General features: G+C 34.8%; 1 protein-coding gene across 2 annotated transcripts in view; it reads left to right on the top strand.

Moving 5' to 3' along the window:
* The first annotated feature begins 4,569 nt into the window (after window positions 1-4,569).
* The window catches only part of piezo2b (piezo-type mechanosensitive ion channel component 2b), a 117,104-nt gene continuing 106,103 nt past the window's right edge, over window positions 4,570-15,570 (top strand). For both annotated transcript variants that reach the window (XM_087810878.1, XM_087810877.1), the window contains exon 1: window positions 4,570-5,057. In XM_087810878.1, coding sequence (XP_087667004.1) covers window positions 4,994-5,057 — 64 coding nt within the window. In that variant the 5' untranslated portion in view covers window positions 4,570-4,993. The remainder of the gene's footprint in view (window positions 5,058-15,570) is intronic.

Consider the following 15,570-nt stretch of genomic DNA (forward strand, 5'->3'; position numbering starts at 1 on the left):
TCTTATTTTATCTTGTCTGTGAGGATTTTTGTGTCTGAGCTGGCTTGTTGCCTTGCTACGTTTTCATTTAATCGCAACATTTATTCGTTTATCTTTCAGAAATGAAGACTTTACTATTGTTCTTGAGCATGTTTTTGTTAAAATTGAGTTAATTTTTTGTTTTTTTGTAACAGAGATATTAATTGGAGACGTTTGCTCTACTACGCTAACCGTCATGCTAGCAAGGATGTCAGCTCTTCTTCCATTATTCTTATTATGTCAACAAGCTTCAAAAGGTAAGAAAACAAATGCGAATTAAAGGTTGTTTTTATTCAAAGAAAATTCTTATTTATTATTAGTTTTATTTGGCTTAGTTTGTTTGATATCTGCTTCTATGGATAGCTAGCTAGCTAGCTAGCGGCTAACAGGATTTTGACATTGGTCTCGACAACATCTTAATTTGACGATTGTTTATTGACGTCTATTTAAACAGAATAACAGATTTTAAAACCTTATACAGCTTCCAGGCTTGTTTAAAAGTTATTTAGCAAAAAGATGTCAGAACCTTAAGAGTAGTTTAAGCGAGCAATATTTGTTAGCTTAGCATATAGCAAACTGGTTTACAGATTAATTCAAAGCACAGATCTTTTTAAATTTCACTTATATTTCTTGAGATGGAAATAATAGATACATAAGACGTTATTAAAACCACATTAGTGAAATTCACTGTCTTGTTTTCACTTAACATAACATTTATTTGTTTTACTATCAGAAAAGAACACTTGAATATTGTTCTTGAGCATGTTTCTGTTAAAATTGACTTCCTTTTCAGGTGTTTCATAACAGAGAGATGAATTGGAGACGTTTGCTCTGCTATGCTAATCGTCATGCTAGCAGGCTAGCAAGGATGTCAACTCTTCTTCCATTATTCTGGAGGCTGGATGTCAACAAGCTTCAAAAGGTAGGAAAACAAAAGATTCTTAAATGTTCTTTCTTATTGTAAGAAAATGCTTGTTTTCAATGTGTTTGATTTGGCCTAGTTTGTTTGATTTTTGCTTCTATGGATAGCTAGCTAGCTAGCTGCTAACAGGATTTTTAAACTCTTCTCGACAACATTTCTATCTAATTTTGTGATTTTTCGGTGACGTATAATTAAACAGAAAACCTAATTTTTAAAACTTAATACCGTTCTGAGGCTAGTTTAAAAGTTATTAGGCAAAAATCTTGAACCGTATTAGTAGTCGAAATAAGCTACAGTTGTTAGCTTAGCATTTTGCTAACTAGTAGACAAATTTAGATTCAAAGATCTTTTTTATTTAACTAAGCATCTCTTGGAAGAAAATAATAGATAAATTAGACTTTTTATTGAAATTATCTATGAATTCACTATTATTGTCTTTACGCAACTCAAAAACAAATGGGATTTAAATTAAAATTTCCAGAAATATTGATAATGTAACGGAATTTAACTGTATATTCTGGATCCACAAGTCATTTGAAGATCTGTCACCGAGTGAGTAAAAGGATCTAACTGTGAGTGTGATAGAAACCACATGTTAAATTAATAATATAGATGGAAATAAATGAAACGTAAATAATATTGTGTTGAAAATAACCTAAATGAGCAGCTTGGCCTGCTTTACATGTGATGGTAAAATAATATCAATAATAAAAATGATCTTTTCAATTCCTAAAATAAGGAAAACAAGTTTAAAACAAACAAGTTTAAGTAAAAAAAGGATTCCATGACTCATTCTTAATGTCTTCCTTCAATCATGAAGTGTTTAGTTTGCTTGTATTTTCATAATCCGCTAAAGTAAACCAAGCATTTCCACTTGAATCATATCCACCCTGACGTGATTTCTGACCCTTGACCTCCGCTGTGATCTCTGTCGGTCCATTTGGCCTGGTGGTGTATCAATACTCTCCGGCCCGGATGAATAATGAATCAAAGGTTCCTTCAGGATCCACGTCCATCTGGGAGATTAGATCAGCAGCTCCGCACTTCAAACACCGAACCGTCTCCGGGCTGATGTTCGAGGTCGATTATTGATTATCGTTGGCAACGGTCGGAGGCCCCGCGGTGTCTCACATGTGGCCCCGGATCAGGGGGCCTCAGTCTGAGGAGAGTCCGGCCACCCGCCCCCCCCGGGGTCCGCGAGGTTGGCACCGAAATATGTTGACTGGAGATTTTCTCAAATAAGTTTTCCCCGAGCAGATTGTGATCTGTTTATTTTTCCGAGCGGAATCCGTTACGGCGATTAGGCTGGAGCGATGATTCATCAGATCACAGGACCTTTGCTGCCCGGAGCGACTCCCATCATACCTCCCGCCTAATGCACTGCGGAGGAAATAGAAAACCTGGATCATTTCCTCGTCAGTAAACATATTATTGCCTCCATGAATTAATCATCTTAACCTTATGTTAATGCTGCACTGCAGGGCTTTACGCTGCACAACAAGTAAACATTGTGTTTATGATGACGAGTCAGATGCTGGATCGTCACAAGGTTTGAGGAATTGTCGTCACAAATGAATACTTTTGATATACAGCAGTATTGATGGAGGAAGATTGTTTTGTGTTTGTGTCGTACACACTAACGGGGTCGTAAAATATTGAGATACTGAGCCACTTACGAGTCCGGGTGTGCACGATGACCTCCACCCAGATTATAGACATTTAAACTAGACGACAGGAAAACAAGGCAGGATGTCGTAGGATGTGTTAGAAAAAGAGTAGTTGTGTTCAAGTGTCTGGGGATAAGATACGTATACAATATATTTTGATACTGTAGCGACAACAATATATAGAATTTATTTTAAATGATTTAATTGCTGTACAATTGTCAAAGCAAACTCACTGATCATTATCTTGATCTTTAAAGTATGTACTTTTTTGAGTATTGTTTTGATTGTTTAAGCGCTTTGTGACCCTGGTCTCGAAAAGCGCTATATAAATAAATATTACTTACTTGCTTACTTACTTACTTACTGTGTGTATCAACATTTCTCTCTCTTTATAGTAAACAATTAAGAAGACAGTGAAGGATCTATATTTGTATTTAATAAATACATGTATTTGCAGAATATTTTAGGTAAACAAATGGGAAAAAGTAAAAACAGGTTTCTTGGCTGTTTAAATGTTAATTGCTAATTAAAGAAAATGGTACAATGCCTTTTCAATATTGATACAGTGTCATGAATAAAATATTGCGATATTTAAGCTATTGCTATTCTCTTACAACCTTAAAAAAATAATACACAACATCTACAATTATTCGCCACGCACATTTGTGGATATCTTTTCTTAGACCAGAGCTCAAATGTTTTGGGAGACAAAGTTAAAATGTATTTAGTTACTAGTTGTTTAAATGTTTTTTCCCCTGTTTTTTGTTTTAAATGTTCATTTTGGCTAATAAATCTATTTTTTTTATTCATTTTCCACCACTGATTCTCTTATCAGGGGCGTGAACAAATGTTCAAACATTCACACAGACATCATTTTGTAAAATCTATTGTAATGTATTTCGAAATGTATCGAACTATAATTGTGTTAAATTGTATTTGCTATAAACCAAGCCTTTGTAAAATGGGGCCCCATGCCAAAGGTTTAAAATTAATTAATTTGAATATGTCAATTAAGAAAGATCTTGAAACTTTTACGCCAGTGTTGTAAACACAGCACAGGGATCTTTTTCTGGTGGTTACAGGAAATAGAAATGAAATAATACGAATTCAATAAAAATATATTCATAAAATAAAAATGAAAAAAATACATTCAAATTAAATAAGAGACATCACCATCAAATGCAATTCAAATAATGCACAATTAATACCAAAAAATGCATAAATAAATCAAATCTGAATCAAAATCTTTTATTGCCAGCGTTGTAAACACGTAATGAAATATTTTTTGTAGTGAAAATAAGCAGTAGAAAAACAGAACCAAACACCAAAGCAGCAAATAGGTGCCATATATATATATTATATTATATATATTTTTTTTAAATCTAGTATCCTTCTAGTTTTGATTAATCAAGTTCCATATTAACTCTCTATTACTTTTCCTTTTTTAAAAAAATTCTAGAACAGCTGTTAAAAGTATGAATTATGAAAAATAAACTGTTCAATTATTGATGTATTTCCGTGTATGGCCACTAGATGTCCCTGTTTCCCTCCATTAAATCAGATTAAATGCGATAAATGAATCTGTAGCTTTGAGGTTGAAACTCGATTAGGAAGTTTTTGACTGAATACTTTTCATCTCTAGTACTTCATTCGTACACGCGTTTATAAAAAATAAAAAAAAATAAAAAGCTGAACTATATACTTTGGATCGATGCCACGTTCTCTCACAACAGGCTACTTGTGGCTCCTCGGGTCCATCTCCAGGTCCCACCTCCAGGTCCCACCTCCAGGTCCAGCCTCCTGCCTCCAATTATACCCCGGCGAGGGTCGGGCCCGGGAGGCTGGTCCAACTCCCCCGAACTCTCCCTCTCAGTTGGCTGCCACAGCTGTCAATCACACGCCGGTCCTGGAGCCCTCTTGTTTGGCTCTGCTGGTCCCGGACCAGAAGTCAGAAGTCACAGTTCACTGACTGGGGGGCTGGAGAAGGAAGGAAGGAACAAGTCCTAGCCTTTGGAGCTCGGGTTCTCCAAACAACTTCTGGACTCAGATCAGTGAAGAAGAAGAAGAAGAAAAGTGTTGAAGTTTTTATTTTTTAATTTTTTTGGGGGTTTTGGTTTCTTCTGGATCTTCTGGAGGTTTTGTTGTGCAGCGAGCATGACGCGGATCTGAAGAAGAAGATCCTGATGTTCTCCAGAGGTGACCTGCTGAGGAGTCCGCTCGTGCGCGCGCGCGTGCCCAGGTGACTCCGGGCAGAGCTGATGTGTTCTTCTGGAGCCGCGACCCCGTCTCGAGACAACCGGGATCTGACCGAGCGCAGGACTGTAAGGATGCCCCGGGGAGCCTAGGAGCAGGACGGTCCTGGACTTCTGCGAGCGGATCCGGAGTCATGGCCTCTGAGGTGGTGTGCGGGCTGATCTTCAGGTTACTGCTGCCAGCGTGTCTCGCTGCGGGTGAGTCTCTCTGCTGAGAAACATCCATTATTGTCCAAGAAAACTCCACAAAAAAATCTACTTTTACCTCAAATAAATATGGATCTATGCGACTATTTATGAATGAGAAATATTCAAAACATCAGGTTCATTTTATCACTTAAAACCCTTCAATAAATGCACATTTTATTGAGAATATCGCAACTTTATTTGTGTGAACAAGACCAGTATCTTTTCAATAAAACTTTATTTAATCACAATCATTTAAACAAGCTCGTCCATTATTTTTTAACACACTTTTTTGTTAAAGTTAAGCTTAAATGAAAGTAGAAAAAAACACTCAATGCTATTATTAAAATGGAGTTAAAATAGAATGAAGGACATCTATTGAGAATGTTTCCTGCAGGTGAACAGATGCACCTTTTTTACTGGACTTGTTAGTCACAATGAAAACAGAAGTGAGATCCATTAGTCATGTCTGGACGTTAAAAACACCTTTTCTAGATCTCAGTGATGAAATTGTATATAGTTTCACATTTAAGTTTGGGTAAAACCTTTGCAGATTTGTAAATATTTATATTTTAGATCATTTATTGTTTTAATTTTTGACACAAATTAGAATATACAGAATAAAGTTTCAACTGAAAATTCATAGAAGCATGACTGAGATTAAACCAAGTAAGTAGTGAACAATCTAGATGCATGTGTTATTCAGATAAAGCAATATATTAACAGTTCCTCAGCCAGAGATGATGGAGTAACGTGTCAAACATCGAGCGACCCTTATCGACATCTTAATGTGATTTAAAACAAATGTTTTATTTTCTCAATCTGACAATGTTAGTGACTGTATCTCGTAGTGTGTCAACCTTATTTACTCCATGAGTCCCACACATGCCTGTAATGGATGTAAAATTGAGTTAAATACTTGGTTAATTCTAGTTAAGATGATAGAATGAGCCAGAGAGGTTTAGTGTGTTTACAGTTTGCAGTTTTTTTTAAGGAAGCAGGAGTTTTATATTTCGATCAGCAACAGGATCGGTGCCAGTTTAACAAACGTGTCCATGTTTTGAAGCGAACTCATAGGGGAAGGAAAATATCCTCACAGATGCTTGATACTGAAATGTTGCATAACGTATCGTCTGTTATTCAACATGATTTTCTGGGGAAAAAATAAAGCAATAATTGAAAGAAACTATATTGAAATGAAAGAAATATTAGATACAAATAAAGATAAACTAATGTCACAAAAATATAATACTTATCGACTTAAGATTGATTCAACTATAAAGATAGACATGTTTGAATATTAGATATTCTGTCGACAAAACAAGTTCAGTTAAGTGGAGAAAATACGGTTCAATTATTGATCCATTAACTCGTGTTAGATTCTGTACAATAACCTGAACAATATCTTACTATAGTACAATTAAACGTGGCTATGCTGAATAAATGGAACCAATGGGTTTGAATTGTGTTTTTAATATTTTACTGTTGAAGTAGGAAAATCAAGGAATTATAAAATATCTAAATAACACATTTGTAAAATAATACTTGCATAAATTCGTTTGATTTTTATTTCTTAAATATCATCAAGTATTTATTTTCATTTTATTTTTATTTTCATTTTATTAATTACAGTTCAAGTAAAAAAAAAAGAATCAATAAAGTAATATTTTGAAAAGTCTGTTTTAAATAAAGCATGTATTATAATGTTAATTTATTATATGAACATTTACAAAAAAAAACGAAATCTTGCTACTTATACATGAATGCTCAGCTAATATTAAACCATTTGAATACTAATTAAGAAGAAAATATAATAAATAATATAAAAGAAACAAATAATTCATACAAATGAAACTATAACATTTTAATAGAAATGTTTTTCCAATAAAATATAACATTTTAATTTGATCCAGAAAGAGTAGAGAATTGGGTAAATATAGGGTTTACTCTGATTTCCTCCCACTGCCCAAAAACACGGGTTAAATCGCCCGAGCGTGTGATGTGTGTAAGTGATGACACAAAATCATTGTTTGTAAAGCGAGCTCGTAAAGTGAGTTCGTGAACACGATCACAGGAAGTGAAATATCCCAGAACCGCCCTCGACCCTCCGTGATGAGTCGGCATATTTTGGGATGTTCATGAATGGATCCGTGTCGATGATTACGTTTGTGTTTGTGTCTCGCAGACGCTTGTTTTTCTCTCCGACACCTTCTTTACTAGAGAGTCGTAAACATAACCACAGCTCCTGCTGTCCAGAAGGATATTCCACCCTTCCTACCTTTACCCTGAGTCCTCTGTGACTGCCACCCTGGCTAACTGGGACTATTCATGATAGGCAATATTTGTTACTTACTTAATTTTTCTCATTATTTTATAGAAAAGGAAAAAAAAACCACCATTTTTAGTTGGTAGTCCAAATATAAAGATCTTAATTCTTTTAATAAACACTTTGGTTTATTATTATATAAATGTTTGAACCTTAAAGAGATCAATTGTTCATTTTGTTCAACTTTTAAAGCATCAATGTGACAAAACGTTTTCTTTTTTTCTGGATTTGCGTTTATTTTTTCCATCTCCTAAAAATTTGATTTAACTGTATTTATTCTTTACATTTTTTTTAATTTTTTTAAAAAATAATTTTTAAAGATTATTAAGTTTCTTTTTGTCAGTCATGAATGAGAAGCTCAGTGTAGCTTCTTCTATTTTGTTCCTTGATTTCAATTTATCAAATTTTCTCCTGGATTGTACAAGAATATCAAAGGAAAAGTCCAAACAGATTTTAATATTGTTTAAATATTATTGCTAATATAAGCAATGACTCGTCTCTGTGGTTGTTTTAAAGATTCTTCCCTCAGATGTGAATCACGTCCAATGATAACTTTGATTTATCTAGACGCAAATGAATCACTCTTTCAGTGGAAGTTCCCGGATTATTTATTATTGTATCTCGGATTTCTAGAGAATCAAAGCTTTAACATCTGAGCAATGTAACCGAGTAAGTAAGTAAGTAAGTAATTTTTATCTTTAGAGCGCTTTTCCAGACCAGGGTCACAAAGCGCTTAAACAATCAAAACAATATTCAATAAAGTATATACTTTAAAGATCAAGATAATACTGAGAACACAACAGGAGTTCCAGAAAATCAGGGAAAAGCCTGAACAAATAAAAACGTCTTAAGATGTTTCTTGAAGGAGTCAGTAGATCCATCAAGTATTGATGAGTCTTAAGGCCATAAAAATACTTTTAATAAAAATGAATAAATACAAAGCCCATGTTGTCCAGGAAGGTTCTCATTCATCCAGGTCATGGTTGTGTTCAAAAGCGAGTCAACAGGACTGTGTAGAGTTTTTATGAAGACGTTATTTCGTCTTTAGAAGTCTTGCACGGACTTCAAAGGATGCTAGCGCGTTATTCGGCCGATCGCGACAGATTCCAAAAAACGATGCATCATCTGCCAAAGTTGATGTTACTGTTACTTGCTTCATATTTAGCTGTAGATCTTTAATGTAGTTAAAAAATTTCCTCGGGAGGGAAAACGAGCATTTACGCTAATAATAAGGGAACATTTCGCACTTTGCCGTTTCAAGCCTTTCTGGCTTTTTCGGACGAATACGGCCAAAACTGAAAAAATAATCCATAGTCCAGACACAGAGCAGTTTGTGGAGTCATGAACTAAGATAAAATGATAACACACTCTATCAAATATAGATGTTAAAAGTGATCGAGAGCTGTGATTGGTTGGCTGGGCGGCCAAGCATTACCAAACTGTTTAGCGTCGCTAAGAGGTGTTGTTGAGAAAGATGTTGTCTCGCATGCAATGTTGAGTTTGCAAGTTCAAGTAGATGTCAAAGAAGTGAAAAATGTAATCTTCACGATTTCACGTTTTTTCGTGAAGTGCACGGAACGTAACCCCCGAAATAAACGAGGGGCGACTCTACGGTATTGTTGAGACTGTTTTCTCTAACTCGTGCTACGTTTTCTTTTGTGTCCCGCTTAATTTAATCAGAATCTTCTCGGCCAAAACGTCATCAGCTCAGGTTGAAGTTAGCGGTAAATCGTGGTCTAGTTACTAGTTAGCGTGAAGGAGCGTCGCACCTCCGCACACCAGACTCTATAAAAGAAAGGAGTTTGTGTTACAGTAATTCTGTGGTCGGGCCACAAATGAAAACGATTAGCGTTTAACTGCCACTGAGGTTCGGGCTGCGGCGTCTTCTCCGCGACCAGGATGTACTTTTAACGCTAACAACATCCTGGGTCTATAGATAAGACCCACTCAGTGGCATCACCTGACCGTCCGACGCCCCCTTCGTTTTCCAGAAGCCGTCGCGGGGCCATGCATCGTCTCCATTAATTGGTGGAAAGTCGTTTTAACCGCATGAATTAATAATGCGGTTTGTGAGGGGAGAGCAGAGTTGCCTTCCATTTTATCGTAAACACGGCGTTTAATATTTGATGTTTGTTTCAAAGTGCAAATGAGCACTTGTCACTCAGACGCAGGCGGGAGCTCGACAGGAAGCAGGAAATGTAAAGTGGAAAAGCAGCAACATATACAGGAACAGACGCAGACGCAGGAGTCTGTCGGCGGCTTCCACACATCAGGCTTGTTTTCCTGTTGTAGCGCGACGACCAGATTAATGATCGGAGTATTAGTGTAACAACGATGATGATGTTGGACTGGACATCGTGAATATTGACAGATAAATATTACTTATGTTCAGTTACGACAGATAAATTGATCTTACTTTACTGAAGTTACATTTAAATAGATTAAATATTCTTTATATTTTCTTGCTCTTACTATTATATATTTTCATATTGTAGTTTCCACACTGTAAATAAATCAGTTCAATCAGTGTCTTTCAAAATAAAATTTGGTTAACTAGAGAAAATAAAATGAAACATCCCAATAGAGAATTTGTTATTTATATTATAAAAAAATAGACAATATTCTGTAATTATTTTGTTCACTTGTATGTGTTATTTGTTTTTAAAATAAAAGTAGCTTAATCAAAAGTCTAAAATAAAATATTACTTATTTTTATTTCTGTATAATTTTTATTATTGTAATTTAATACAGTGTTTTGTTTTTTAAGAAAAGCGGGAAATTATCGTTTATATTCTGTCAAGAATTTCAGTGTTTTTACACAGTTTTGTTCACTGTTTTATGTCATTATTTAACATATTAAAAAACTAAAACAAATGTATGTTCATTTATATTTTATTTATTTTCTTGCTTTAACTATTATATCCGTATGTTTTAATTGTTAAGCATCTGAACTCAAATCTAATACAACAAATATAATATAAATAAAATAATTCAGAAAAAAAGTTTCTTTATCTTAAATATTATTTATATTCTCTCAAAAAATAAAATATTGCTACACAATTTTATTCACTGTTACGTGTTATTATATAATAGATGAAAAACCCTCGTTTTCGATAACATTCAAATATATTTAATTTTTTATATATATCAAATTTCTACACAAATAAAAAGGTAGTAAAGTAGTTTGAAGTAAATTCAAGTCTAAACTAGATAAAAATAAACCATTTTTATTTTATTAATTTCTAAAATATCTTTCAGTATTATTTCTCTTTCTTCAGTTATTCTTAATGTTATTTATTATGCTGTTTTTAGAAATAAAAGATTGAAGTTATCACTCTTTAAAATTATTAAAATTATAATCTATATTCTCTCAAATCAAATTTAAAATATTTACACAACTTTGTTCACTGTTATGTCCTCATTTAATCGCACACATTCTTATGTTCAATTACATTTTTTAAAACATCATTTACATTTTTTTTGTGTTAACTATTATATATATATATTTTATTTAGTGTCAACACTACAAACAAATAAATGTAAACACTGTATTTCAAAATAAAACTTGGTCAACTGTTTTTAATTAACTTGTGAAATGTTTAAGGGTAATTTATTTGAGTTATATTTACACCAATGCACATTTATTTACCTCTTTCTTTCTCTTAATTGACTTCATATAACTCTAATAGTATTGTTTGAATCAGACGTTTGAATATTCAAGATTATTCTGTCTCAGATTTGTACGTTTCCACCGTGAAATCAAGTATTAATACACAGTAATTATCAGTTCATCTCACAAAAATACATTCCATTTTTACTTTTACAAAAAAGAGGAGGAGGCCCCGGGGCAGACCCACTCAGAAAGTTTTATTTACAGTACTTTTAAATACTCTAGATGTTAAAAGAGCCATGAATAATCTCAGGTACAACAAGACAAAAGTGGGTTAAAAACCAGCAGCCGCTCAAAAACATCTCCAGCTCGTGGACGAGCTACACAGTCGCCGTTTCCTGTTGGCCATCTGACAGCACCTCTATTGAAGCGCTGTGTACACAGTCTCCCGGCCACTGCACACACACACACACACACACACACACACACACACACACACACACACACACACACACACACACACACACACACACACACACACACACACACACACACACACACGTTCGCACACCGCTTCAGTTTCGAACCATCAAACGCGCAGCTTGTTTGTGTGTTTACTGGAAGAGTTGTGGGTCTGGACATGATTACGAACACACACGTGTTTCCAATATGTGATGCGTGAGTCGGTGTGAAGGTACAGTCGAGCCTGCAGGGAGACGAGCGAACATCAGTGAGGCTCGTTCAAGCTCTCCTGGAATCAAACTGTTACCTTCACGGCGAGAGACGCTGATGTGCAGAACCTGCTTTATTGAGTGAGGAGATGATGCTTCACACAGCAGGGCAGAGGTCCGTCGTAAATAGCAGTTTTTTAAAAAAAAAATAGATTTTGAAATTATTGAAATTTCACTAAAAAGTTATTGTTGGTAACAGTCTTTGTGCTGACGCTGATTTATCGTCATGTTACATTAAAAACAAGTTCAAATCTTTGAATTAATGAGTGATATTGTGAGATTTAAACCAATATAAATGCAAAACTAGTACATTTTCAACCGTGCTGTTTCTTAACAAACATATAAAAACAAAAAAAGTACATTAAAATGTACTTTTAGTATTAGTTTACTTCGAATGTGTCGCCAAAGCCATTAATCTATGGATTCATCGTCGTGATTTCATCACAATCTGACAATTATGCGATGTTTTTAAAAATACGGATTTACGTTATTAGTCTTTTTTTTAAGTTATACATCAAAATGGATTAATTACTATTTATATTCTTTAAAAATGACAATGTTTTTAAACAATTTAGTTCACTGCCTAAATTTTATATATATACAGTAAGTTGATATATATATATATATATATATATATATATATATATATATATATATATGTGTATGTGTGTGGGGGATCAATCTTTGCAAACTTAATTTTATAAATTACATTTAAATCTGAAATATTTACAGGTTTTTACTGAACGTTAAAATAAAAAAATAGTCTTTGATGTAGGGAATCAGATTTAAAAGCTATTTAGTGAAAATTAGGAGAAAGTGTATTAAATAAATGAGCTAATGTCTATTAAAAAAAATAGTTTAACTAATCAAGAATATAAGATGCAGTTTTCTTTAATTAAGAGCTGCTATGTTGTAGTAATCAGATAAAGTAATTAATGAAAAATTAGTTTCTAGTCATTGTCTATCTATTATAGTAAGATCATAAATCAAACATGTAAGATTATAAATGCAGAAATAGCTAAATATCAAAATGACATCCAAAAGTTAAAAGAATTAAAGACATTTTCTTCCTCAAAATAATGAGAATATTGACATATTGTGTGAAATATTGTCTTTAAAATGAATTAAAAATGATTTAAATCAAGACAAAAACTAAACCGAATCAGACATCATGTAAAAAGATGCATATATGTTGAAATAATGAGTTGTACAGTAGATTAAATGTTACAATAACGACTCAAAATATTCAGATTTACTCTACAAATACTTACACATGAGAAAAGTAAGTTAAAATAAACATAATATGCTCTCTACTGTTCATCATTTCACAGGTATTTTCTACTACTTTTGAACTCTCCGTTGACACACTTTGACTCAACATGTTCTTTATTAATCCAGATTCCTGCGTTATCTCGCGGTGCCAGCGCGGCTGTTGCTCCGACTTATCTTCCGTCATGACATTTATGTTTGGTGTCGACCGTGATCGATCTCCAGCGGCTCCCAGTCCGACCCGGGCCTCGTAGCGTTTTTTTCAAGCGAAAAACCTCAGCGGCAACAGAAGGTTTTTGACGGCGAGATAGTGACGCTTTGAGCCGCGTCGAGGGAGATAAGATGTGTTTGGATAGAAGTTCACAGAGTTGAAGTTTTTTGGCTTCTTCTCCTGGTCGGAGCAGTGAATGGAACCATTGAGTGAGTCGTGATGCGTCGAAAAAAAAGGTGCAACTCTCTGTGGTTTTTCTCCTTGTTGACTCTTCTAGAAAGAAAATCCTGAACACACACTTTTCAAAGTAGTTGTGTTGAAGAGCAGTTGTGTTCGCCGGCTCGTTCAGGGACGCGTTAATTGACGTCCGGCGCGCAGGTGATGGCGGTTTAAAAGCCCCTCGTCCGAGAGCAGATGGTCGGTTTGACTCTGGGAAAGAGGCGACCGCCGATCAATACGTCAATTATCGCTTTTTTGGAAAGAGGTGCTTGCACTTAAGGCCGGTCCCCAGTGCCAGGAAGAGTGTGTTAACAAGTTATATAAGGCATTAACACGAGTGTGTTGACTCAGCACTGATCCAAAAACAAACTGATACAATCAGAGGTACACACCTACACACACAAACACACATTTATCAAACTAGTCGTCCCTGCGACCAATTATTTTAACCACGAGTCATTAAAGTTATAAGAAAATATTGACCTCGGTACTGGGTCAACAGCACCGGTCCTTTGAAAATCTATTTCTTTTAGTCAAAGTTATTTAATGGTTATATATGTCAATAAAGTGTGTTTAAAATAAAATAATTCAATTTTTGAAATTACAACTTGCGTGCAAATATTTACCATGTTATACCGTCGCAATTAAACTCCCATTGTAACGTCGTCCGCAGCTGAAGCAACAACGAAATCCCGCGAGATCCCGACCACGACTGAGGACGAGAGGATACAGCGACTCCAGCTTTTAAAGCTGCTGTTTGCTTTCATTTGTTATCAAACCAAAATATGTCCAGTTATGACTTCGTCAAGAGTCGTGTGGTCTGTAAATTCTACAACACCAGAGTCAAGTACTCAACAATACTACACATATATACTTGTTACTACAGTATCAGAATTCATTGTATTGTTGCTTCTGAATCATGATATGTATCGTCTTCTTGACGATACACATTGTTAATTACAAGAATAAAGAATATTCACCAAAATTAAGAAAAAGCGTATTTATAGATTAGAAACAATGAAATCCAGCAAGATCCCGATGATGACTGAGGACGAGAGGATACAGTGACTCCAGCAGCTTTTAAAACTGACATTTGGACGTATTTTGGTTTGAAAACAAATGAAAGCAGTTACGACTTCGTCAAGAGTCATGTGGTCTGTACATTCTGCAACACCAGAGTCAAGTATTCAACAATACTACACTTATATACTTGTTACTACAGTATCACTATATATTGTATTGTTGTCCCTGTATCCCGCCAATCTGAAATTACATTTTATTTTTGTTAGAATTGATCTTTATAATATTTGTATCCGTTCAGTATCGTTCAGGAACCAGTACTCAACAATACCACAAATTAATCCTTATTACTACAGTACCACCATATACTGTATCTTGCCAAGGATCTTATCTGTATATTAGTGAAATAACAAAAAAAAGTGAATTTAAGTTGATCTTAAAGTATATAATAATGGAAAAAAAATGACTATATTGTGGAAGTGTTCTGAAATACCATCTGGCGCCAATAACCTTTTAAAGTATTTGTCACTCTCTGTGGTGGAGAGAGACGCAGCACAAGCTCATCTAACTGTAAATATAAATAAATAAATGCACGTCTAAAATATAAGACAACAACATGTGAGTAAAGTGATAGTTTTCTCACATTAAAAAGTTGATTAATATGTCAACATCATGAGAACAAACTGCTGTCAAAACTTTTTAAACTGTTATGAATTAAGTCATTAGCTCCGGTTCCTCGGGGAGGCGGTTGGAAGCCGTGGACGTCTGTGAACCGGCCCATAAAGGTGCAACATCTCAGCTGCGTGGCTTCGGATCAGGCCCATTAAAACCTCACAGTAAATACTGATCACCAGCACGAGGAGAAGCCAAAGCTGAAGCAACACCAGGCGCTCCAGAGACCCAGCATGTGGTCCAGCTGCTGGGTTTGAGAAGCAGTTACTGCACTTCTGCAGTTATGCAGTTACTGCACTCGTGGATTCTTGAGTGGGCGATGACGCCCGCTTTCTTTTCTTTAACTCCAGGAATAAATCCAGAACTTCTGTGGGTCTGTGTACCACTTTGACTTTTTATACTGAAACTGAGAAAAGAGACATTTAATAAAACACTTTACAAATACAAAAATACAAAAATTGTATTTA

Source organism: Callionymus lyra, chromosome 16 (genome assembly GCF_982586985.1).
Source record: "Callionymus lyra chromosome 16, fCalLyr1.hap1.1, whole genome shotgun sequence".
NCBI classification, from domain to species: domain Eukaryota; kingdom Metazoa; phylum Chordata; class Actinopteri; order Syngnathiformes; family Callionymidae; genus Callionymus; species Callionymus lyra.